Source organism: Diadema antillarum, unplaced genomic scaffold (genome assembly GCF_040938485.1).
Source record: "Diadema antillarum isolate AM-2024a unplaced genomic scaffold, OU_Dant_1.0 scf00000113, whole genome shotgun sequence".
NCBI lineage: Eukaryota > Metazoa > Echinodermata > Echinoidea > Diadematoida > Diadematidae > Diadema > Diadema antillarum.
In genome coordinates this window covers 347140-374832 of record NW_027271002.1, presented here as the reverse complement: position 1 = coordinate 374832, position 27693 = coordinate 347140, and the positions used below count along the sequence as shown (strand labels likewise).

At 36.9% G+C, this 27693-nt stretch overlaps 1 protein-coding gene across 1 annotated transcript in view; it reads left to right on the top strand.

Moving 5' to 3' along the window:
- The window catches only part of LOC139719671 (SID1 transmembrane family member 1-like), a 38973-nt gene extending 11879 nt beyond the window's left edge, over positions 1-27094 (top strand). The window contains exons 3-17 of the mRNA XM_071631071.1: positions 708-869; positions 1948-1993; positions 2802-2900; positions 3635-3721; positions 4676-4778; positions 5639-5707; positions 7094-7187; positions 8608-8701; positions 15729-15806; positions 21716-21856; positions 22822-22895; positions 23367-23490; positions 24021-24138; positions 25017-25153; positions 26990-27094. Coding sequence (XP_071487172.1) covers positions 708-869; positions 1948-1993; positions 2802-2900; positions 3635-3721; positions 4676-4778; positions 5639-5707; positions 7094-7187; positions 8608-8701; positions 15729-15806; positions 21716-21856; positions 22822-22895; positions 23367-23490; positions 24021-24138; positions 25017-25153; positions 26990-27094 — 1531 coding nt within the window. The remainder of the gene's footprint in view (positions 1-707; positions 870-1947; positions 1994-2801; positions 2901-3634; positions 3722-4675; positions 4779-5638; positions 5708-7093; positions 7188-8607; positions 8702-15728; positions 15807-21715; positions 21857-22821; positions 22896-23366; positions 23491-24020; positions 24139-25016; positions 25154-26989) is intronic.
- The last annotated feature ends 599 nt before the right edge of the window (positions 27095-27693 follow it).

Genomic DNA, 27693 nt, shown 5'->3' with positions numbered 1-27693 from the left:
ATTTCAAACACTGTAAGCTTAGATTCTTTCAGAATGTTCAAGCTACGAAGATAGTACAGCCTTTGGACACAAATTTACCAAATTTTTTCAAGACAGCTCTCCTCAGTCTGTTTTAACCTGTTGAGGATGAGCTGGGGGGTGTTTCATCAATGTTTGTCAGCGCTGACAACTTGAATCACCATAGTAACAGTCAGTGACCAGAGCATCTCAGCCAATCAAAACCAAGGATTTTGCTGAAATTGTCAGCACTGACAGTTGTCAGCACTGACAAACGTTGATGAAACACCCCCCTGATTTTGCTATAGCATGCATTTCCCTTGTGCACCTGCCCAAGTATACTCGGGACTACACTGTAATCTTCAACAATCCATGCCAAGATATGAAAGTGGCTTTCGTGCCAACGTATTGACGAGGCTATCAAGTTATGATATTTTGTGGAGAGAGTGTGGTACTGGTTGTGTTTACTTTATTGTGATATTTCCTCTGTCTTCAGAATGTTTGAGGTTCAATGAATAATACTATTGACAACCTTTAAACTTCACTTGTCATGAAAAGGTCCCTGTCTTGTGTAGTGTGACTTGTCATGAGTAGTTGTCATGGATTTGTGTACTGAAAAATGTAGAAATCTGAGAATTGAAAATGGTGTCTTTATTGGCTGGTACCCTCATTCGATCATGGCTCTATTCTTGATTCTCTCCTGAACTCAGAGACACATATCACTATGTCAGCCACACGTTATGCCAAGATGACTTTGTAACCAACGGAACTTTGGCTGATGTGGAAGAAATTAATGTTGTCATCAGTACGTCTTCTATCGCCAACCTCAACTTCAGCCTCAACGCCAGCTTCGTCAGTGGATACGACCTCAAGTAAGCTGATACAATTGAGTATATGAATATAAGAACGACCCAAGTCCATGGAGGATCATTTCGAGTAAACTAAAAAAAAACTTCATATCTTTTCTATTTGTCCAATAATATTCTATTTAAATGTTATGGGAAGGCAACATTGTATAAACAAATTAGAACATATGTTATTATGACAATTAACATTTACATTAATTGTGGAGAGGCCATTTTGTGTGGTGGACTTGGGTCGTTCTTTGATTCATATGGACTTGGGTCGTTCTTTGATTCATATGGACTTGGGTCGTTCTTTGATTCATATACATGATATTCTGCTATAGAGATGGGAGAAGGATGAGAGAGGGCGCTATTATATGAATATAAGAATGACCCAAGTCCTTCATTCTTACATTAATATAAGATTTAACTCATTCATTTCAGGCACTTCCGGGGGTAATTAGGATTTATCATTTACACACAAGATGAGTCCATGCATAAGCTACAATTTCCCATGAAAAACTGAATTTGGCCAAAAATTGGACTTGGGTCGTTCTTATATTCATATACTCAATTATCAATCTCAAATATTCTGCTAGATAAACACTATTCAAAATATCACAGCAGTAACTTTGTGTATATTGTGTATCTGTACATGTACGGGGTCTATATTTTTGCAACAGAGTGAAAACAAATGTTGCCTGTAAGTGTCAAAATCTGTGAAGGTACACTCTAAAAATCCTGCAAATTTGTGAGTGAGATGACTTAAACTGTACTTTGTTGAATCATGTCACAATAAATAGTTTTCCCAAATGTTTCTCACAAGTGGATTTAGTATTATGTGGATCCAATGCCAGACTTAGATTTAAGTTTGGTGATAATGTGTTATACAAATTGTGATAATCAATATATTCTGTGATGTATCCTTTATCAGTGTTTTTAATGCATACACACACACACATTACATAAGGCTTTCATACCAATTGTTGATGTGATGAGCATCAATAATTGTCCACATTTTCTTTCAATCTCTCCTTTGGTATGAGGGATGATGATATATTAATCAAATCATGCCATTTTTTCATCATGTATCCCTATCTTCCAGATTAAACCAGAGTGTGACATTTCACAGTGACCCAGCCACTCCTCAGGTTTGTGTCATATAACTTCAGATAGAAAAAAAGGAAACTTTAGAATAACATATTTTTATTTCTTCCTTCCAATGAAATACAACAACATACCGGTAAGTGGATTCTTGATGAGTTCCTAGTGAGAACTAGGAAGGAACCAGTGGTGTTGTATGTTGCATAGTCTGCTGTTACAGACCTGTGTATTGTAAGATCGAGATTTTACATGAACGTATCGTGTAGGACCTACTGTAAAAGTGGAAATTTTCAATGGTGTTGAAATATTTGCGCATTTCACGTGACTATAAGCTAGCGTGAAAATAAAAGCACGCTTATATTTTTGCTTGCCTTATGTTCCAGTAGTTGATGCCATGATTCTGCGGAATTAAAATCACACAAAACTCATCTTACCCAGCCGAGTGTGAATAATTAGTTGCGTGAAAATATTCACTTTTACAGTAGTTCTCATGCCATTCTTAACTGACAACATGTAGATATTCCTGCAGTTCAGGTAACACAGTTTTGGTTGACAGTAAATGATGTGTGTCACTTTCTATACAAGGGTGCATACTATATACTTTTTTACCCATTTTATGAAGATTAGATACAAACCCTCATGTAACAAGGTGTACAGTATCTCACAAACAGTTACAACCTTTGTTGTATTAAACATCGATAGAGAAGCTTTCATGTTCTGGACTGATACAGTGTATATCTTACCAAGACAAGAATTATCACTTTTCTGGTTTGTGGAAAGTTTTTTCAGTATTTGACTTATGAGCTGACTACACGTAAGTGACATTTTGTTTGTCCTTATCTTTCCATTGATCAGTATTATGAGTATGAATTCCCAGAGGGAGTAGACATGGTGCTAGTGACAGCTAAATCAGATGATGATATCTGTGCCTACTTCTCTGTGCAGCATTCAAAGGTGAGTTTGTTCATTGTCCAAACTCCCACAAGATGATATCATCATAGATGAAGTTTGATTATGACAGGGTGCAGTAATGTAGATCTGTGTGTTTTTTGTCCCCTTTCTCCAGCAACTAGTTAGTAATTTATCAGATTGTTTCATGAACATATAATGTGAAATTTGCCACATTCAGCAATTTTCAGAAGGTTTTCTTTGGTTTGTACATTTGATTTATGTGATAAATTTTGTTGACTATGGAACTAGTATTCTAATCGGATGTCATGAGAAATCTCAGTGTCTAGTGTTCAATATGTTCTAATTCACTAAACACATTTACTGTACTTTATTTTTTATACTTTGCTCCAGTAGATTTGCTCCATTTGCCTCACTGAATTCATTGATTTTTTTTTTTTTTGCTATTAGACATGAATTCTTTTGTGGAAAGAGAAGCAGTCTATATCTTGTGCATTTTGATGATTGTGAATCAAATTCTGTATTTCAACATTCATTGCAATTGTATGTGATTGCCTTTTATATCAGTTTTTTTTATCCAGTATAACTTTTTTTTTTTTTTCGGGGGGGGGGGGGGGGGGGGAGGGTAGGAGAAATTAAGTGTTATAGGAGTGATATAAGATGCTTTGAATTGCTTCATGTGTATATCAAGTATTGTGAGACATATCCAGTCAGGCTAAGACTGGCTGTAGTCTGGGATTCAATATTGTTGATAAGAGTATATTTCTCCTTGCTTCCAGTGTCCTGTTTATGACTCAGTGTCCACAGTCCGCTACAACGAGGGAATCTTTCAGACTATGGACACACAGGCAGCTATCACTGTCACGGTAAATTCACACACACAATTTGTTTTTTTAAACATTCCATGATTACTGTCGCATATTGTGTGTTTTTATGATGAAATCTTTTTGTGTGTGTGTGTGTGGTGGAGACGTAACAAACACAGACACAAAAGCTCCTTTATGTTTATATGTATTAACAGGGGTCGCACTTAACTTTTCTTTGAACTAGCCAGGCGGACTACTTAGAATCAATTTTGACACTGAAGCAATATTTTGGCTAGCCAGACGGACTAGTAACTTCAGAATTTTATGATTTTTGGCTAGTCCGACATGATTTTTGGGTGGCCAATGGCCAGCGGACCATCGCCAATTTCGAACCCTGATTAAAAACAAAGGAACCTGTTAAAACCTCTTCATATAAATATTTCTTGCTCAGTATTGTACATTGTTGAATCCCATGATGTAATTCTGTAAAAGCTGACGTATTTTTGCATACAGATATTTTTTGCAAATGAGGAGGTCACAGAAAATTTTGCATAATGTTGCTTTGTGATTTGATGCCGAGGCTTTCGTAAATGCACTGATTCCCTACCATGTGGCAATATTTTGGCGTGTTGTTGAATTTGTGAACTAATAGTGACTTTGAAAATTGGAAAAAATTAAACCCTTATTAAAATAATAGCTTTTACAGTAAGACTATGTTGATATCTGTGACAAGAGTTCAGCAGTTCCTCTTTGATATTTTTGTTAGATTAATACAGTGTAATAATCTTTCTTAAGATTACGTTTAACCAAAATAAAAAACAAACAACTTCAATCCACTTCACATCAATCTTTCACTGCATGTGATTTTTTTTAAATGTTCTTACTGTGGATTTATTGTTAGTTCAGAGCAGATCTCTAACTGTATTCAAGGTTTCGTCATAGATTCAAATAATGACACCAATTTTATAACATTTTTTTTCACTGTTTTTCCTCTCTTGTGTGTTTGTCTGATAGAGAGACAGATTCCATGACTCAGCCAAGTTTGTTGTGATCCTTGTCGTTCACCCTGACGATGAGATGTGTGATAATAACTACAAGCCATTGAACCCACTCAAAGGTTAGTATGAAACCAGTTTACCTTGCATTAAACATACTCAAAGGTTAGTATGAAACCAGTTTACCTTGCATTAAACATCCCTGTACTCAAAAGTTAGTATGAAACCAGTTTACCGTGGATTAAACATACTCAAAAGTTAATATGAAACCAGTTTACATGCCTTGCATTAAGCATACTCAATGGTTAGTATGAAACCAGTTTACCTTGCATTATACATACTCAAAGGTCAGTATGAAACCACCTTGCATTAAACATACTCAAAAGTTAATGTGAAACCAGTTTACCTGTCATTGCACCCACTCAAAATCAGTGCGAAACCAATTTATCCTGCATTAAGCCCACAAAGGTTAGTATTATACCAATTCACCTTGTAGTAAAGCCACTCAAAGGTCAGTATGAAACCTTACCTTTTTCTGAATCCCCTCAAATGTCTTCTTTTCCCTTCTTCTTCATATACCTCTTGCTGAACTCACTTAAATGTCATTGTAGAAAAGCATGTACAAATGCAGTAGGTGCAGTTGTAAGTTGCTTTTAAATAGATGAATGTAACAACACACTATGCATCTTCACAGTGAGGCTTATCAAAATGTACATTTTGGCTTTGAATGGTATATTTCAGCTCACCAGAACATTTGCAAGGAAGTGAGCTTTAGTGTATAACGATTTTTCACAATTCTTTTTGCCATCATTATAGAATAAAACACTAAATGATATTCCTAGGAAATTCAACCTGATTAGATAATTACTCGGGTACAAAGACTTTGAGACACAAATAGACAATCCAAATGGTATGCTGATTTGAAGGCCCTGTCATGTGAGAATAATCTTTGTTTTGTTTGTTTGTTTGTGTTTTCTTGAAGCTAATCACCATCAGACTGAGTCGTCTAGGACCAAGACAGTGACTATCAGGGTGGAGAGGACTCTGGAGAGTAAGTAGGAGGAGTTTAGAGAGGGAGGAGTGCAGGGAGGGAGGAGTTTAGGGAAGGGAACTTTTTAAGGATATATGAAGATATGAAGAGTTTGTTTGCAAAAACCGATAAGTCCATATTGTCAAATGGAGATATTTGCGATTAAAGGTCAAGAAAAATAAAGAGAATAATAAGAAAATTCTTGCTTCTTTTGACCATAACTTCAAAAATGTACCTTTATATGTAGTGACCAATATATCATTTGAAAGGTATTATTTTGTACTTTATGACAGAAACCGTACTTCAAAATCTTCAAAAATGGACTTATCGGTTTCTGCGAACAAACTCTTCATATGTTGGGAGGAGTTTAGAGAAGGAAGACTAAAAGGAGGGAGGAGTTTTGTGAAGGAGGATTATAGGGAGGGAGGAGTTTAGGAGAGAAGGAATTTTCTGGAGGGAAAATTTAGAGAGGGAGGAGTTTAGAGAGGGAGGAGTTCAGGGAAGGAGGAGTTTAGGGAATGAGGAGTTTAGGGAATGAGTTTAGGGAATGAGGAGTTTAAGGAGGAATGAGGTTGGGAGGGAGGAATTTTGGGAGGGAGGAATTTAGGGAGGGAGGAGTTTAGGGAGGAGTTTATGGAGGGAGGAGTGTACAGAGGAGGAATTTAAGGAGGGAGTATGTTAGGGAGGCAGGAGTTTAGTGAGGGAGGAGTTTTGGGATGGGGACTTTTGGAAGGGGAAATTTAGATGAGATGGAGTTCAGGAAGAGTGAAGTCGCAGGAGCAAGGTGTTATGGGAGGAGAAATTTTGAAAGAGAAGAGTTTAGTAAGGGAGATTTAGAGATGGAGGAGTTTAGGGAGAGAGGAATGTATGGAGGGTGGAGTTTCAAGAGCAAGAAGTTTAGGAAAGGAGGAATTTTCTGGAGGAGATATTTAGAGAGGGAGGTTTTTAGGGAGGGGAATATTGGGATTGACAAGTTTAGGGAAGGATGAATGGATGATTCTTGGGAAGGAGGATGCTAGAGAGGGAGGAGTTTAGTGAGGGAGGAGTTTAGTGAGGGAGGTGTCAAAAGGGGAAGAGTGTTAGGAGGGAGAGGTCTAGGTAGAGAGTTCATCTGACGTTAGTCTGCTCATCGTCACATTTTCATTTAGTAATTTGTTTCATGCAAAGCTATTTCTCTTTGGAGTGAACTTTTGTTCAATAAAACCTCAAGAAAAACCGAGAATATAGGCAGACAGTTCCATCGACAGACAAGCAAGGATGCAGGAAAGAAAGAATCAAAGTAATACAGTTTTGATGACATGGAGTTAGGTCAGACAGAAATAGATTGCATTGTGTATATCGTCAACCATTAGACTCAAGATATCAAACATTTGGATTGTATTAATTTATTTATGTGTCTCTGTTCAGTTGGTGACTACTGGAAACCCATTGTGGTGACGTTTGCTGTCATTCTGGCTATCTACATTTTGACTGGATTCATTCTGGCTGGCTACAATATCAGGCAAGTTTATTACCAACACCAAAGCATCTAGGGATGTGTTTTTGATTGCTATGATGACAGGTGTAAAGCTTACTTCATATACACTTAAGTATTACAAATGAATTTACAGGATCTATACCGTTTTAGATCCTTCCTCTGCTCTGTTTAATGTACATCAGAGAAAGACTCATCTCAGACACATCTGTAAGCAAACAATGTGTATTTCACATTCATTTGACTTTGTGTAAAATACTTCAACTCGTTACTTTTATTTTCAGTTTGTGTAATTGAAAGGATCATATGTTTCACCCAAGAGTGTAATGTGTTGAGGCTTTCAATATAAGCGAATACAGTGCACTCCCGTTACAACGAACACGGTTATAACGAAATTTCGTTATAACGAAGTAAAACTTCTGGTCCCAAAATTATCGCCATTAAAGTCTATGGTACAAAATTCGCTTATAACGAACACAGTTATAGCGAAATTTCGTTATAAAGAAGTCTTTTGCGAGCGCCACTGACAAAGAAAAACAAAAGAAATGTGCTCCGTTATAACGAATTCAGGATCTTTCATGAAAATACGTAGCGGAACAAGCATTTATAACGTCTCTGCACGGGCGAACTGTGTGTTTGCTTGGTGTGTCATGCACAGTTTCCGAGGGGAACTTGCGTTTCTCTATGTAATACAATTATCTGAAATTGAATAACTATTTGTTTAGCTTTTATGATGAGTATTCAACAAACAGAATATCATATATGCGTGGCTTCCTTGTTTTCGTTATATATTGTATTTGTTCGGTTATAACGAAATTTCGTTATAACGAAAGAAAACTGCCGGTACCGAGCATTTCGTTATGACGGGAGTGCACTGTACATTGAAGTTGTCACATGTTCCAAACTGCCGCAATCATGGTGGACTTAACAGTGTATCAGCTGATGTGATGGCTTGTTTTGTTGGCAGCTTGCCAGCTTTCTTCTACTCACAACTTCAAATCTATGTATGACAGAGTTTACTTCATTCATCGTCTCAAGTGCTAAACCTATCCTGTGTGAAAGTTTAGAGAGCTGTGTGACAAATTACATTATGCCGATGATGGTAATACATGTGTTAGAATCTCATTCAAACTCCTACTGGTCTTCAAGTGCTCAGCTACAGAGCATTATACTACAATGATTTGTGTCTTGTGCAGCATTTCTCATTCGAGATACACTTGTCTATTAATGTCAGTGATTTTCATGCAACCATAGAACAACAAACTAGCTGGTGATGCAGCTTTCTCTAGTGTTTCAAAACTTTGGAGCAAGCTCCCTTCTCAACTGAAATCTTCACTAACAAAAAGGAACAATTATACTCAGTCCGATGTTACCATGTACCTGGTTCATAATTAGTGGATGTCATTACATGTTTAGTTGATTGATTTTATTGGCATTTTGTTTTCAGGCAAAAGAGACTTGGCAGGGCACTTGGTACTGCAGAAGAACGAGGTATGGTGTGTTTTGAAAATAATCATGATAGCTCTAAATTGTCTTTTACAGTAGTCTATATTCATGCTGCGGTGACATGGGGTCTTCTTTTGTGGCATCATGTGATTTTAAAGTACAGTCTGGGACTAAGACTATGTGGTAAAATGCACACTTAGATACACATACACCTATGTCCATTTGTACTAGCACAAATACATATTAAAGGACAAGTCCACCTTCATATACATAAAGATTAAGAGAATGCAGCAATATTCGTAGAACACATCAGTGAAAGTTTGAGGAAAATTGGACAATCCGTTCAAAAGTTACGAATATTTTAAGTATCTGCGCAGTCACTGCTGGAAGAGAAGACTACTACAGTGTATGATGTCACATGCGTACAACTATATATGGAAAATAAAAAGAGAATTTCACAAAACTTTACTATTTTAATAAAGTGCACAGTTCTTCGACTTGCTACTGACGTATGTTAAGGGTAATATTATTCCCCCTGCCTTCTGAAAGAGAGAAGTCGAGTGTTCTTTTGTTATGCGAGAAAAATGGAAATATGTTGGATTTTCTTTATTCTTTCTTTATATCGTTGTACTCATGTGACATCACAAGCTATAGGAGTCTTTTCATCCAGCCGTGACTGAGCTGAAACTTCAAAAATTCATAACTTTTTAACGGATTGTCCGATTTTGCTCAAACTCTCACTGATGTGTTCTACTGATATTGCTGAATTCACTCAACCCACATGTCTATGAAGGTGAACTTGTCCTTTAACAGAGGAAAAATGTACACACACTCATGCAAAAAAAGATGCATGTATACACACAGACACGTGTGCACACGTATGACACAATGTACAATGTATGTATGCCTGACTTGTCTACCCTATCTCTGACATATTTCTTTCTGTGCTATTAAAATGAAGTCAAAAGTTGGTAGTAAAGTGAGATTGTTGTGACTATTTCAGTGTCACTGTACAGTGTGGGAAACTCACAGGAGAGTGATGGCAGAACAGTGTGTCATGGTATGTGTGAGACAGGTTTACACACTCTTCCATCAGCTCTATGTTTGTATGTTTGTATGTCTGTGAGTCCGTTGTTTGATGTGATCAATGGCATGCACTGAAATGTATTCCTTCCATTTTGTGAAGTGTCTTCAGTTATCGGCAGTAAAGATATGAGATGAATTTCAAGAAGCCATGAAGATTGTTTGTCAGGCTCGATAATAAAACGTGAGAAGTGGATGAAACTAAACCGAGTTGTTTTCTGTGCAGAGACAAAATAACATGTGACAGCACGGCTGATCAAATTCCAGCATGCATTGTGGCATTGCATCTTAGTTTTCTTTTTCTACCTATATTTCAACAAACTTTTACTTCAAGAATAAGGATTGAGGCAGTGAGAGATACAAGTTTTGAATGGGAAAATATCTGATAGGCAAAATCTGTTGTGCATATGAACAAAAAATCCTACAATGCAATTGAATGGAGTAGTGACAATATGGGTTTTCAATGTTTTTTTTTTTTTTCTGATTCATTCTAATAAAGTAACAAATGATTTTATCGAAATATCTCCACTAGATCAACATATAATGTGGACATTGAGTGGCACATAGGGTTCTACAATGGTCCTATGTGCAATAAGTTCATCGCATACATCATGTAATAAAGCCACTTGATTTTGCTTCACACAAATTTCACTCAAATGCTCCAGAAACAGATAAATATTGGGATTGTATTTGTTTGTATCTTCATCATTATCATCTGCTTTGACCACAGTGATTGAAGAGATTTTATATATTGATATTTCATAATGTAACTGAAAGTGCATATTGTTCTCAAACCTGTCTGTTATGTTTAGAAATGTTTTCCTGTGCCTTTGTACACTTTGAAGTTAATGTGTGTAATCATGATGCCTGCAAAAAACTTGTTTAATGAATGCCATAACATTTCCTTTTATGAAATTTGTGCCTTTCATGAAGTGTACATTTCTGCTGCAAGTAGCCTTGGTTACAGACTTTGATTGTTATTCATCAGAGTTCTTTGAATCAACTCAACCACCTTCTCTTTGTGCTTTATGTCAGGTGTCTGAAGTATAAGAATTTTTGTCTCAACAAAAGCCATGTGAAATTGAAAACCTGCTCAAAAAACAATAAATCTGAAGCTTCATCAATGCTTTTTATCATTATTTGTCATTCTGCAGAAGGTGAAGGTGGCATTCAGAATACACATCTCCACTATTGCATGCTGTAATTTGTTCCATACTACTCAATTGTAATCATGTTCTTGGATGAACTATTTGTTTTATACATTTTCTGTCAGTGTTTCCATGGACATGAAAAGGATTGTTCTTGTGTTTGATACCTATATTTTGTTGACATTGAAATGGATTTGATTTGTTGATAATATTTTGTTATTTTTCATCGTACCCCACTCCCACAATTTATACATTTCCTGTCAATCATCATTGGTTGCTTGGATACTCTCCTCCCTCTCTGTTTGGGAATGCATCGCTTCTTGCTACCACTCAGTTCTCATTCTTGGTAATGTATAGCATCGTAAAATACTTTCATGAGGATGGTTGATGAATATAGATAAAGAGTTCTCTAAAACACATCCAATTGTTGTATTTACCTGTGACAGTTTTGACAGCGGGCTGTCATCTTTCTCAAACGATGGCTAATCGGCAACTGAGATGTTTTGGAGCCAATTAGCAATTACCCAGGTGTGACATCTGAGTGTTAGTGCCATCATAAATGTCAGACAGTTGGTAGTGTGGGAGAGCCAGGACCTAAATAAATGTATCAGAGAGGCCATCTTGATAAAGAGACCCCCCCCCCCCCCCACAACATGGACCGGGATATGGGGGGGGGGGGGATCTTAACTGTCTGACATGTACAATGTACAGTGTTGCTATCATCCAGATGTCACACCTGGGTAATTGCTAATTGGCTCCAAAACATCAGTTGCCGATTAGCCATCATTTGAGAAAGATAACAGGCTGTTGTCAGAACTGTCACAGGTAAATGCAACTATTTGATGAGTTTAGAGAGCTCTTTATCTGTATGTGTAGCATCCATTCAATGAGTATGCCATACACTTTTCATTTTGAAAACTAACATTTTATTATATTAAATGGGTTAGTCAAATACTGGTTAGTGACTGGCTAAACACAGTCACGTGATGGAGGCACATTCGTTATGTTCGCCCATGGGCGAACATTTTTGTAATGTTCTCCCATGGGAAAACATTTTCACGTAACAAATGACAGAAGGCCTAGGACTGAACGCGCACAAGTGAATTTGGCTCTGCAACACGCAAGCTGGCGAGCAAGCGATCGAGTGCATTGTGCTGATGGTTGACGTTGACATATTTGATGTATTTGACTAACCCATATAATATAACAGATTATGACTTTTGTTGTTGGGAACATGTACCAAACGTTCCACCCTCAGGGTTTTTAAATGCTATTTCGGGAGGCTATAAGCTATTTCAGGACTTATAACCGCCCTCAAGAGCATTTCAAACCCTTCAGGTGGAACATTTGGTATGTTCCCTCCCCTGCCAGTCATCATCTATATACTGTCTACTAATACTGCATTGAATCATTTATATTAATAGTGATTTAATCTATTTTTGGGTATTTTATTTGCCATGCTTTGTGTGCTTTTGCTGACCTTTTTTTTTAAGACAAAGTTGCTGTTTTGTCAGTTTTATGCTTTATGTTGTTATAACAATTGTCAAGTTTGTCAGGTTTATCTGAAGTCTGGAACAGTGCTTTTGTGCATCATATTTTTTTCTCTTTTAAGTGTCCTTGCAGTTCAGTTAACCCATTGAAGACGAGTCCTGAGTATACTCGGGCAGGTGTCTATGGGAAATGCATCCCGTAGCAAAATCAGCCCGTCGTCAACGGGTTAATGCTCATGGTAGCCTGTTTTTCAAACTTTGTTCTATCATCTATACATTGTACCTAATTCTATCACTCTCTGGAGTGTCTGTTCATGTTAGGAACGAGAAGAATGCACCCTAAATTTTTATCTTTGACATCTTTTCTAGCATGTTCTCTAGTCAGGTAGAAATCAGTCACATAGTTCTCTTTCTCCCTCATATATCACTCTTTTAGCCTTCCTCAGCTTTAGAGAGTCACGTTTTCTGTAATTGTTTTTGTTTGTTTTCTTCAATATCTGTCCATTCTGTTTGTCTGCAAACTAGAATTTTTCTTCCCATTGCTTCGCACACAGTATAATTTTTGCCAAAGTTCAGTCCATTCCTCTGCCATTGCCTGCTGTATACCTGTGTGGTATTGTTACATCAAATCACTCACAAGCGTCAACAATTCTCCAATCATGTTATGATTTAGCTTTCTGTTTTCATTTGATGATTTTGTTTTGATGCTGTAGTAAACAATTTGAAGTCATTCTAACCAAGAAGGCACACCATTTAGTAAGAAGTTCAATGTAGGGAGCACACACAATGTATTATTTACTTGTGTAATGTATATATAATCCAGTATGTTTATTTATATATATATATTTTTTACAGTAGCTTGCACAATTTTTTCATGAAAAAAAATCAGATTAGCTTCATTGAATATTAAGCTGTAAAGATATACTTTGCCATAGTTTTTTACCCACTTCTCAATTACAACTAAGAGTTTGGTATGGTATCTAGACCCAAACAGTTACCATAAGAAGTAAGTTTGATTGTGAGTGACCTGTGATGGTAGTTAGAGTATTGATAATTTGCCTAGAGTTGACTTCAGCTATTGATCCCAAAAAGTGATTAATAATCACGAAATCACCTCTTTGTGTCTGCTATCTCAGTCCTAATCTTGAAAGAATGATGGAGAAATTAAATCCATTAAACAGTGCCGTTATTGGCTAGTAGTAGTTCATCTTCCAAAGGTTAACGGTCATGATACATTTTCTTCAAGAACTTTCAGAGTCACCCCCATATGCACTATGACACGAGTGGTGTGCAAATAAAACTCAAGCAAGTAAATTGATAGCAGTGATTATCCTATGAAAAGGGGAGGGGGTGGGGGAGGCTGTAGCATCCAAAATTATTAGAGAGTGGACTCATAAGTAACTCACTACTGATTGTTCTAACGTTTAACTTTAATTTCTTTGAAGTATCAGGGCTGGTTCAAAACTTTTACCTTATTTCTAATCTATATATTTTTATTATTCAAAGGCAATGACACTGTGTGTTCACCTTGACAGAGGCAATTGAACAGACCCTAACATTATCATCCTAAAGAGTTTGGTCACCAGATACTAATATTGAAACTACTTGACAACTTGCCATTCATTTATGTAAATAAACACCAATTATTCAGTGTTCCAGTAATAGCCATGATAACAGTCACAGGCACACATACCCTGTACTCAGGTGGAGTCATTGATTGAATAAATAAAGTATGGACATGTTGATTTATCATACTGTGATTTAGCATAGTCTGAAATTGAGAGGCTGCATTATAGCATACACAGAGACTCCAACCCAAAGCACCTTTTGATCTGGAGATTCTCCCGCCTGAAACCCCTAGCAAACGGGAGACTCCAAGTTGATGTGTGCGAAGCGCGAAGTTCCTAGGGTTCTAGATGCTCTCTGCTGTTATCTAAGGCTTATTTTTTCATCATACAATAGCAATAGGTAAGAAATCCTCTCCAACGGGAGACACAGAGCCAGGGCGGGAGAAATTAAATCTCAAACGGGAGAACGGGAGATTTTGCAAAAATGGGTTTTCGGCGGGAGATCTCCCGTCGAAAACGGGAGAGTTGGAGTCTCTGCATACACAATACTTCAGCTTACTGGATCAGTTCTATACTTTTGTGAAGGTCCATGTACATTAAAGGGATTGTACAGTTTCGGTTGAGACCCAACTTCAGATTTCTAACATTTTTTTGGTGAGATAATGAAAAACCTCTTATGAAATATGAAAGAGCATGTAATTTTATGAGGAATTCAACATTTATTTGATGAAAATTGGTTTTGAAAAAGCTGAGATATCCAAAAAGAGCAATTCTAATAAAGTGTGGGACCTACACTTTCACATGATCGCTTTGTTTTACCTTGTTTTTGGATGTTTCCGTCATTCCAAACCCGATTTCCATCAAGTAAACTTTGAATTCCTCTTAAAATGGTATGCTCTGTACTATATCATAAGTGTTTTCTTGGTATTTCGCAAAAAGTTAAAAGCCCAATTCTCACCTCCACCAATACTGTACTATCCCTTTAAGTGTGTCAGTAGAACTGATGGCTGATGGAACCATCTGCTAAAGGAAAGGCTTCAGTGACGTACAAGCCTGTCACAGTTTATTTTATCATCACAAATCATCTTGCATCATTTCAAGTAGTTTCTGCTGTTATGTGATGGTAGTTAGAATGTGTGAATAACTAGTGATTTGATTCCTGCATAATAGTTTGCTTACCAGGCTGTAAAGTGACCTGCAGTTTGTAACATTGATCTGGCATGTCAAAGTAAGATTTATGGTGATTTGTGATAAAATTAATTAGATACAATGTATTTTGAATAGAAATCACAAATTTTGTGTTGTAATGGTAGGAGACAAAGATATTGTTGGTAAGGATTTCATATCTCACATTGTGGTCACTGTCAAGTTGGTGTTTGGGAACTCTGTACCTCTAGGTGGAAGAAACTGACAAAAAGTTAAAATTCTATCTTTAACCCATTGAAGAGAATGCTCAGACAAGTGTCTATGGGAAATGCATGTTATGGCAAAATCAGTCCATCCTCAATGGGTTAATACCAATCTGAATATGAGGGAAAGCTTTCAGGGGTACAACTTGTAGTTATTAAACTTCTACATCAATCTCTTGGCTGAGATCACATACTCCTTGTGATCTCAAACTCTATAAAACATATAATGGCTGATTTCACGGATGCATCACCACATTTGCTGGATATGATTTTTTTCCCAAAATGCACTGGGTAAGCGTGGAGTGTTTTTGCTTGTGGCTGCACCTAATATTAAGTCTAGCATTTTTTTTTCCACAGTGTGGATGTGTTTGATCAGCAGCGGAAGATATTTACATTTCATTTCATTTTTTCATGTCCTTTGTAGAAGCAGATGGCGGCAATGAGCAAGGGGAAGTCCCCTTTGCTTCAAGGGAAAGTCGGACGTCCAGCTATGGGACAGCAGGTTAGACAAACTTTGCATTTCTTCTCTTCTCTATGAATTTAATGTCAAACATCAATCTTTCACATTTTACGCTAACCATTGCACCATGAATCTATTCTCCCCCACTCTAATGATTTGATGTGAAATACGCTGTGCACATCAGTCTTTCACATTTTACGCTAACCATTCCACCATGAATCTATTCTCCTCTAATGATTTGATGTGAAATATGCTGTGCACATCAATCTTTCATATTTGATGCTAACCATTTCACCCTGAGCTTATTCTATGTGAAAACAATTTTGTAATCGATGACATCATAGTGTAGTTAAACACAGGATGATGACTTTCCCTGATAAATGTATGCAACCTTCAAATTTTGACTGTTATCTCTTTGATTATTTAAAGGCAAAGTGTCTTTTTTTTAAGCTTCAGATTGAAGAGAAATTCATGATATTTTGTTCTCAAACTCTTTTAGGACAAAAAGATATCTTTTTGAAATTTGCTGGTGTAATTGACAGAGGTTTGAGTTTCTATTAAAGTAAAGGGAGTGAAAATAGAATCATAAACTCCTTGATGTAAGACTACTACTCTTATCTATTGGCTTGATTTATATGCAGTGATGTAGTCGTTAAACCATACCTTGTCTGACTTGTCTTTACCATCATTCAATGATTACTTCACCTCATCCATCCATTCTGCCTCACTAAACATGCTCTAACAGATTCTGACTCTTCTGAAGAAATTATGTATGGTAAAACACTCTACTCTAAACCCTTTCAGAAGCCATCTACCGTTTGTCCCAAAAAATATTACAACGGAAGCTCCGCAATGATATCTTTGAAAATAGTGAATCAATCTGAATACAAATTCAGGGTATGAAACTATAACTCATTGCAAACATCTTACAGAAAACCCCATTAGATTTGCTTCAGTGGTCAAAGAGAAAGGAGGAATTTTGTAGAGGACGTCAGGAATCTCTTCTGTCCAAGTTTTGTCTAAATTGTTTTCATACTCAAGAGCATTGAAGTGCTAAACTTGGAAGAATCAGACTCACGACATGCTTTGCAACAATCCACATTTCTCTGTGACCGCTTACCCAAATTGAATGGGATTTTCTGCAAAATAGAGCTAAGATGTTATATTTTAAGACCTTGAAGTAGCATTTAGACGGTTTAATCATATTGGGTTTATCAATGCACAAATCTGGTTGTAATTTTCGTTTTTGGGACATACTGTAGATGCTTCTTTGCTAGGTATCATGCATGGTGTGTTGGGTGTCTATCTCTAGCATCTTATGGGTTGAAGGCTGGATTGAATGTGGAGTGGGGATATGCATTTTATATCTTGTATGAGATAGGGATTTTTTTCTCAATTACTCAAAGCTTATTTCACTGAAGTGAAGTGGTGCTTTTTGTTTTAGATTGGCACTTGGAAAATGATTGAGACTGTTCTCTTCAATTCATTACCGGTATTACTTTAGTATCATTTATTTCATGCCAGCAAGTTCTCAAATCTTTCCACAATATTTTTTATCGTCCATAGGTCACATTCAGTGCAATCAATTTCATTTCTTCATGGTTTAGTGCCCAAAATACATACATATCACATTCTGATATAAGGAGATAACTTAGGAGCCTACTTGCAATGCCAATAAGTCTCCTTTTCATTTTGTCAAGCTGGTATGATGTGTGACTGCATCCACCTGTTGTGTTGCTATGGTGATGGAACATGAAATGTGGATTACCGTATGGCAGGGAATGCATGACATGAATATTGTTAACCCATTGAAGACTACTCCTTAGTATAGTCAGGCAGGTCTCTATAGGCAATGTGTTTTACCAGAATCAGCTCATCCTCAATGGGTTAAGGTTCTAGAAGTTCATCTGAGAGGTTAAACGGGGTGTGTAGATTTTGTTTACCCTGTAGACTGGAGGTTGGTGTAATGCATGGATTGGTTGAAGCTCCAGGAAGAAAAATAATTGGTGGTGTCCAGTACACTGACTCAGATTCTAGTTATTGTAAAACGAGGAATGTTCATGTGCATTTTAATTTTGCGAATTTCGCGTGCACCAAGATGTACGAAATTAAAATGCACACGAAAGTTCTTGTCTACACTATATGCATTGAACGCCAGTGGTAATTCGCGAAAATTTCATTCCGCGAATATATCATGTTTTACAGTACATTTAGACTGTGATCCTTCACTTTGAGGATCAGCCCTATGGGGTGCCAAGTGTTGCATGGTCAATTACATTATGAAATCTGTCATTTCATCAAGAATTTGGCTGATTTTGTGATGAAATGGCCATATCGTCGACGAAATCGGTCATTTCGTAACGAAATTGACTCTGTGACACTTTGCACCCCATAGATCTTATCCTCGAGGTTAGGGATCACCGTCTGAACGTAACTATTGGTTGATTCATGTTGTGGTATTGAGCAGCTTGTTTGACTGATTGTAGGACCATTGCATGCTGTAATTACTTTAAATTTAGTCTTTTTTTTAACCCATTGAAGAGTAGTCCTGAGTATTCTCAGGCTGGGGTGAATGGGATATGCATGTTGTAGGAAAATCAGTCCATCTTCATTGGGTTAATGGACATGGGCAAAGTAGTTCTTTGAAAAGCCTATCCAGTCATTCCATGAGAATAAATTTACAAAGGAAACTTTCCAAGTTATGTAGAAATTTTGGACTATGTGCAACATGAGCAGAAAATCTATTTTGAGTCTGCACATGTTTCTGTCAGTGGGGTTAATTAGTAATGAATACATGCAGCAGGCCCAGAGCACATAGCACTTACTTACTTTCTGTTAAGTCAGAGACTGACCTTGAGAGTACTGCTTTACTTCTTTCAGTAAGATATTCTATTGTGATCTTTGTAAGATAAATCTTCCAAACAAATGTCCTCAAGAAGATTCTGTATCTTCAATTGATCAATGATCTTGGAAGTCTGTCTAGATTTGCGAATTTTGATTCAATTAGTAGAACAATGACAATATGCTGTGAACATAATGCTAAACCTCTTTTCTCAAACTACATTGTATATGCCCCATGTTTTTGACCAGTGTACCCTTTCTTAATCTTGATAGGACTGGGAAGAAGGGCTAAATCAAACTCTCTTTAAATGCACCATTCTGCACATGCCAGAAGAAATGCTTGAAATGGAACATCGTATGGTTGTAAATTATACAAAAAAGTAGATACGGAGGTTTAATGATGGAACCTGGCTGTGTGTTGACTGTTTCAGGTCCCAGTAGACGGCTGGATAGTATAGTCAGCAATGGGAGCAGCCCCCCTACAGGCAAGCTATGTACCATGTGACTATTACTGTCATGTGGCTATCACTGTCATGTGACTATCACTGTCATGTGACTATCACTGTCTTGTGTCTATTACTGTCATGTGACTGTCACTGTCATGTGACTATTGCTGTCATGTGACCATTACTATTATGTGACTATTACACTATAACTGTCACTTAAATTCTGCGATGACCGTGTGACTGTGACTACAATCTCATCTTTCAGTGATTTGAGTGAACACCTTTCCTTTTTTTATTTCATCATGATGGCATGTTGTGTGTACATTTCGGTAAAAAGCTATCTTATTGTCCTATCAACAAATGATTGTTACTCTTCTGCCAGTGATAGAACTCAGAATGATGTAACTGAATGTCACAAACACCATTCTGTGCAAGCACCATTTCATGTAACAATGCTGAAGTCCATTGTTAAGGAATACATCCTGTACTTGTTGCTTTGCATCTGCTTGCATTCCAATGTTATGGTTAGTTCCATCTCATATTCACTCCTGCTACTCTAAGAATTGATACCATATTCCATTTTTGCCCCCTCCCCCCCCCCCCAAAAAAAAAAAAAAAAAAAATCCAAAGAAAAGTAAAGATGCTATGTCACTCTAAAGAATCTTTTATTTTTTTCTCTCTCATCAAGCCCCTACACATTGTCTAACAGCTTCACATAGATGTTACTCAGTGAGCTTAATGCACACTGCTATTTTTAGCATGCTTTACTTATTTTTCTAATGTAATGTCCACCAGTGGGAGGGTATTGTGCTGTTTTATGATACCTTACACATGTACAGTAGATTGCTATTAAAAACACTGCAAGAGTTAATACTTGAAAGACAGTTTGCTCTTTGTAATTATGGCATTATCCTGTCCAAACAAGCCTTAGCTTGCTGTCAAAGTATTATTATTTGACCAAGATAAGTGTACAACTGTATGTATGTAATGTTAAGTGATTCACACTTTTTCACTGTGTAGGAAGTACATGTATTTTTGTAGTTGGAAAGAGTTTGGGAATGCAGATGTACACACCTTGAATCAAACTACATGCATTAATGTGAGCATTGTAACTACATTTATTATTGACTTCAGCTTCGTTACCCAAAGCCTTGATTGGAGACTATGCTATTTCTAATTCCTGACCATTGGTTGCCATAGATACGACCCCAGGCTCAGTGAGAAGACGAGGGGAGGATGGTGGTAGTACGGACAGTGAGGATGAAGACATTGACATGTTGGATGATATCGAGTCTACCAAGGAGGTTTACAGAACAAAGGTCTGAACAGTCAGACTAAGTATGCTTTTATGTCATTATACTACATGTACTTTACTCTGACTGTAGTAATTCTGAAAAATATGGTTCTGTCACAGTAAGTGATCATCGGGCACTATGGTGCAAATGATTGGTTTTCATTAGGTTTTCTAAAAATACTCAGGGCATTTCTTGCTACATGCAGACTCAAATAACTTACATTTAAAAGATGTGAGAACTATTTCTTTATGATGAGGATCTCATGAATGATTTTATGGAGTAATTGTAGAAGAAGACTTTATCCATTATGGACTGTGTAGTTTTTCAACCAATGAAGTAACATAATATTTGACAAAAGTTGGTTGTTTGGATAGATGAATGAACAAATGAATGAATGAATGAATGAATGAATGAATGAATGAATGAATGAATGAATGAATGAATGAATGAATGAATGAATGAATGAATGAATGAATGAATGAATGAATGAATGAATGAATGAATGAATGAATGGATGGATGGATGGATGGATGGATGGATGGATGGATGGATGGATGGATGGATGGATGGATGAATGGATGGATGGATGGATAGATATAAAGTCAATAGCTGATTCTTTTAATGACACAGATCCGAAACAAAGTTATAACATCACTCCTAGAAACTTGAGGGCCCAAGTCATTTAGTTGGCTCATTCCAGACCCGGGCTGCCCAACCTGGTGCACCCTTACCACTCCAGTGTATGTTCTGATTTCAAAAAATGTATTATGATATTTGTGATTGAAAGCCGAATAAATAATAATAATGATAACATAATATCCCATACTACCACACCACGGTATATTTAGGTCAATCATGGACAGATTTAGCCTTTCTTATTCCGTACCTTCTGACGTGTCTGTCACATTGCATTTGAGGTAGATGACTCAAAAAAGATGGAAGGTTTTTTTTCATCATCATTGCTATGAATTATGAGGCTGAACATCTGATCAAAGATGTATGTAAAAAAAAAGATAAAAGTGATTATAGCAAAATAGACTACAGACAAGAACCACTCTACTCTACATATGTACAGCCAGTATATATGTCAAATGTTTTTCTTTCTCAGAGCCTGACAATGTTTTGTCGTAGCATGTTAAAAGTCCTTTCTTTAGAAAGGTTTCTGTCTGGCGATTTTTTTTTTCAAGGTGCCTAAAGAACATGACTCAGAATGTGGTTTGTATGGAGAACATGAGTCTTCAGATTTTTACAGTGCAAATCTTTTTTCCTCCTTAGCCTGTTACATCATGCCATGTCCACATCATGAAAATAAATTTTGACTGTTTCTCAGAAAATACCGAGGTAAATGTTGAATCATTCTCTTTGTCAGATGGAACTGTTTGTGAGTGACCTTTCTCGCAAGAAGCCCAACTCTCTCGAGAAGAAATACAACCGCTACGCCTGGAACCTCTTCACCGTTTCAGTCTTCTATGCTCTGCCTGTTGTCCAACTTGTCATCACATACCAAGTGGTAGGAACTTAGAGTCTTAAATTAACTTAGAATGATGTCAATGGTAATCTGACATGTTGAATGAGTGTGTGATGAAAGAGCAATAGTGTATTTTTAGATTTCAACTTGTCTTTTATAAGAGGAAATTGAAACAAAAAATCACTCATCTGTTAGCAAACTGTGAGCTTAGTTGAACATGTTATTTAATGTTTGAATGTGCTTCAAGAGAGCTTGCAGTATGACAAAAGCCAAACTGAGTCACCAACCTCACCTAACCTAGCAAGATACATGTACGTGAAAGCTTTTCTCTACAAAGCTTTGCTCTCAGCCTGTAGCCACCATCCATATGGTCATTCTAATGAGGCTACGATAAAGATAAATTTTCTATTATGCTCAAATTCATCATACACATAGATTTGAAATCATAATTTATCTACTGGTTCTTAGATAACCTCACCTCAAAGGCATTTATGTGAAAAGAAGCCAAAATTGCATGATTGAAGATCACAGTGAGTAGGTCACAGTTTGATAGTCTGAGCTTGTAAAGTACCATGTGATGAACTATCAGGGATTTGAACATGTTCATTTAATGCTGGCATTTGCATTGCTTGGAAAATGGTCGCAAACCATACACATACTGTAAACCAAGATACTTTTGCAGCATGACAATTTTGCAACGAAGCAGACAGCCTTTTTCATAGCTTGAAATTTTCATGACTTGCCACTAGCTTTCAATGCCTGTAGTGTATAATCATTAAGAACTTTTGCATGCATTTTGATTTTGCCAATTATTGCTCTTGCAAAATTTGTGAAATTAAAATGCACATGAACATTTTTGGTTTTACATTATTTGTTACAATGTGTGCTGTTGATCTTTGCTTAAACTATAATGATGACCATAGTGGTGCCATTATAATGACTAAAATACAAAGAGTTAGCTTGTGATAACATCCACTTTGTTTAATATATTGTGTATCCATCTCCAGGTCACCAAAACTACAGGGAACCAAGATTCTTGCTATTATAACTTCATGTGTGCAAAGCCTTATGGATGGTTCAGGTAATGAAAAGGGGCTATGGTTGTAGGTATAGAGAGAATTCTATGTATAGAAGTACATGTATCGATGTTATACCACTGTTATTGTACTGTATGCAAGTTTTATCATAGCAAACCATTAAACTCACTTGGAAAATAGCAAGACTCTTAAAAGAACATTATCAGACACTGCACACTGAACAATATACATTTTGTATGTGGGTATCTTCAAGCAGATCTTTGAGTAGATACATTTAATGGAGTGCCAGAAAGCCTCTCCCTTATGTAGAATGCTCTCTAAGTTTGTGCAGTTTAGATTTCATATTGCAATAATTGCCAACTTTTCTTTCAAGTTATACAGCTTCTTCAGAGTCTTGCCTCATGTCATATAGTGGACAATATCTCTGTTGACATATGAATTGATTTTCCATCACTATTCTAATTTGAGGATGTCGTAATTGTATATTTAATTGATCCCATTTCTGTCATTGACAGTGCCTTCAACAATGTGTTTAGCAACACTGGCTATGTGTTTCTAGGATTTCTCTTTCTACTACTGGTCTGGAGGCGAGACTACATCCATAAGAAGCGGGTTGAGATGGGATACATCAATGAGACGGTCAGTTTATCAACCTACAAGACTTACAGTTCATTGAGGTTACATTAGGATGTCAGAAAATACAATGTTCTTGTAGAATTTGTGCCTATTCTTTTTTTTAAAGCATATCAAATGTCGTAAATACAATTGTGCAAAAGATTAAAGCATTGTGGAATTATGTTGTGGTGATTTCGCATTTATACTTTGATTCTGAGACCTTGAAGTGATGAGAAAGGAGTCAATGTATCAAGTTTGCTTTAACATCTCAAATGGTGTAAATGAATTTGATGATTCGCTGGACATAATATCTTATTCCTTAAACAATTAATGAATTCATTTATACTCTGCGTATTCCGTAACAACTTGAATGAAGTCAGTAATACAATGCACATAATTATATTTTCCTTTAAAACCTGACGTGAATCGAATCAGTGATACACTATGTACATCATACTTCCCCATAGCACCTCAAATGACCGAATTCAGTTGTACACTATGTATATCATAAATGAAAGAATTAAATGATACACCATGTATATCGTAATCTGCAGGTGAATGGCATCCCCAAACACTATGGTCTTCTCTATGCCCTTGGCTATGCCCTTGTCATGGAAGGTGTAATGAGTGGATGTTACCATGTATGTCCTAACAGAGCTAACTACCAGTTTGGTGAGTACAGGGAGTCACCAGCTCAGCTCGTCTTCATCCTTGGATTCTTTGTGTTAACCCTTTGAGGTCAAGTCCTGTGTGTACTCTGGCAGGTTTCTACATGAAACATGTGATGTAGCTCAATAAGCTCGTCCACAATGTGTGTAGTTTGTAGTAAAGATTGTGATACAGCTACTGTTGTATGAGTTGGTATTGTGAAACACTGCAGGTTAACAGGTCATAACCAGGTTAGACATCAATCAGACATAAACTTGTGTATGATGAAAATATTCTAAATCATAAAGCTTATCCAGAAAATAAAAAGACAAGTTGACTCAGTGAAAATTTCTTGGGATCATAGTCAAAATCAGTGATGCTGGTAATGCAGCTAATAGTGATGATGATATGAAACTAAGATAATTTGTGATATTCTTCCAAGGTTTGAAGTCTATGACTTCTCTTCCGTGGAAAATATGATGCCTAGGTGGAAGTGATCTTTTCACATGATGGCAAACTCCCATCACATGATCACTCAGTTTTATCACATGATCACTCAGTTTTATCACATGATCACTCAGTTTTATCACATGATCACTCAGTTTTATCACATGATCACTCACTTCCATGAAACGATTACAAATGTATTCCAAAGTATGACATGACTGATCACTTCCACATACAAATAATGAATATCCTCTTGACAAGTACAAGAATTCTGATGGTGGCAAAATGATAAAAAATAGGATTATTCACCAAGGTTCCTGTATAATTCGTGACTGATTGTTCAGATTTGATAATGTGTATTTGTGAAGTGCAGCTGCTTTTTTTCAAATAGAATGTAATCCCCCAGGTTCACATAAAGATGTTAATATGATGATGTTTTGTTGTTTCCAACCTAGATACGGCCTACATGTACATGATAGCTTGTCTTGGGATGCTGAAGATGTATCAACAGAGACATCCAGACATCAACGCTAATTCCTACATCTCCTTCGCCCTCTTTGCTCTCATCCTTTTCATTGGCTTTCTAGGATTGGTGAGTATCTACTGCTCTCTTCTAAGATTGATGATTGTCTATCAACACTCCATACATTGTCAGACTAACAGCTTCATATTGCAGCTGATTGACAAATTGCCCTACATCGACGTATATAAGCACCAAATCAATCAGTGTGTTTAAGTGGTAGCCATGGTATAAAATCATGGGCAGACATACTCAGACTGGATTTGAACCAACGACCTCTTGATCACCGGACAGGTGTCTTTTCCACTATACCGCTGAGCTTCCACTGGACAACCACTGCTGGTTCTAATCCATATAGCATGCTGTGGGTACTTCTTATCTATTCAAATGAATGGAATTCACACGAAAATTTCATACATTTGGACAGCCACTAATATCTATCATTCACTTTGACACACAGTCATTTAGAGAGAATTCTATCCAGCTTCTCCTTTCTTTAGGGTTTTGCTTTAAGTTCTTTTCTAAATTTCATTGTTATCATTAAATGTCATTTTTAAATAGAATTACCTCATTCATGACTGCCTCAATAAGTTGAAGGACAGAACATGAATAGTGCCCTCTATGGCACAAACTATGGCCTAAGAGCCGGTGATCAAGTGGGGAAAGTCCCTCGTGACTTGTTGTTCTCCTAGATGGAGGTACATATCGTAGAGAATGTGGTTAATCAGAAAGTTCCTCATTAGATCAAGCCACAGGTGTCTGGGTTGTTCCGTAGTACTTCATGTCCTTCTTCAGTGGTACATGTTTAACGCTGAAGTTCTCACAAGACCCTTTAGGGACTTTCACACCTCTCTTGATTTTAACAGCAGCTGCTTGGGATAAGTCTGGATTTGCTACAGACTACATGTAGTTTATACCTTGCTGATGTGATTTCCTTTCACAAATGTTTTCACTGTGCATCCCAATACTTGTTGTCATATCAGTTATGATTACTTGCATATTTGATTCTTATTATATCCTTTTTTTAAAATCCCAGATTATTCATAAAATATATTCTGTAGAACAATTAATAACCAAAAACATTTCTTTGGTAAGAAAGTTGCTACACTCCACACAAAGGAAATAACTGTGACAACTCTATTTTATGATTAGTTGGACAAAGATTGAATTAAAACAAAATTCTAAAAGGATGCATTCTACATACAATGAATAGACTTGTGAAGGATGATGAAAAGGTGTGTCGCCATCAGCCTGTCAGAGCCATGGCTTATGGAACACTGTAAGGGCTGCTTTGTGTTGAGATACATTATGCTTTTACTAAAATCCACTGAGAAATGAAGGATATCACTCAATATTCTTTCATCTGTTCTACCTACACGGTATCTTCATAATTTCCCAAATCACAAGGAATATGTTTTCATTCGCAGCCAAATTGTGGAAACTGTGAATTTAGAATTTCTTATTTGAATACTGACTTTCATTGATTTCAAAGAAAAAACATGTTGTTACACACATACAGTAATTTTACTCTATGGACCTTCATTTTAACAGCCATGATATTATTGTATTTCCCCTACTAGCATGTGGATATCAATCAGAGATACAATAGTTATATTGGTATAAACACTCTGCATTGATACTAACTGCTGTATGGGACTTTGAATATGGCAGTATTACGATGATTTGTTTGGATCGTCCTAAGCCTCATTCCTATTTCAGTCTTTAATGTACTCCACCAGTAGCCGTCTTCAAATGAGACTAAAGGGATAGAATACCAGTGTAGGCCCACTGATGAATTCATGAATATATAGAGATAGGAGATACAGGAAGTATGGTTACATTCATCTCCCTTTCCTCTGGCTAGGCCAATGTCTGCCTTATGCAGAGTATAACCTGAATGTGAATTAGGATATCATATCTAGCAGACCTGTTGAGTACCAGGTAAGTAGTGATGAGTGTGGCCTGAAGACAGGATGGGGTGCTATGAACAGGAAAGACCCTCACAGCCTGTAGGGAAATCTGTCAGTAATCCTAAAGCCTGCCTGGCCAGCCTAATTAGCCTAATTGACGAGTCGTAAAGTACTTCTCCTACACTTCTGGCCGGATGATAAACACCAGCTCTCCCCCTTTGCTGACCGTCCACTTAATCGGTCAAGAAGACTTGTTACTTTGAGATGACTTTCAAGTGAAAGTTTCATGTAGTCTTCATAGGATATTGACTCACTTACTGATTCCATGTCTGCTTATCTACCTAAATGCAGTAACTGACTGGTCCATACACAGTATACATAATGTGCCTCTGCTAGCAAGAAATAAGAAATACAAAACCCATCTACGGTGGTCTCATGGTTTGAGATCACTACACTTCATTTCGCTGTCTTATTAAACCTGTTGAGGATGGCCTGATTTTGCTATAACACGCATTTCTCATAGACACCTGCCCGACTATACTCGGGACTCGTCCTCAATGGGGTAAGAGTAGTCTGAAATCAACATACCTGTATAGAGAGACCACTTGTTTGTAAAGGTCACTTTTCTGTAAGACTGCTCTTCTTTCTCTTCCTTTTTTTCTTATTTGTGAATTAAAGAAGAAAATAAATTCAATATGTATC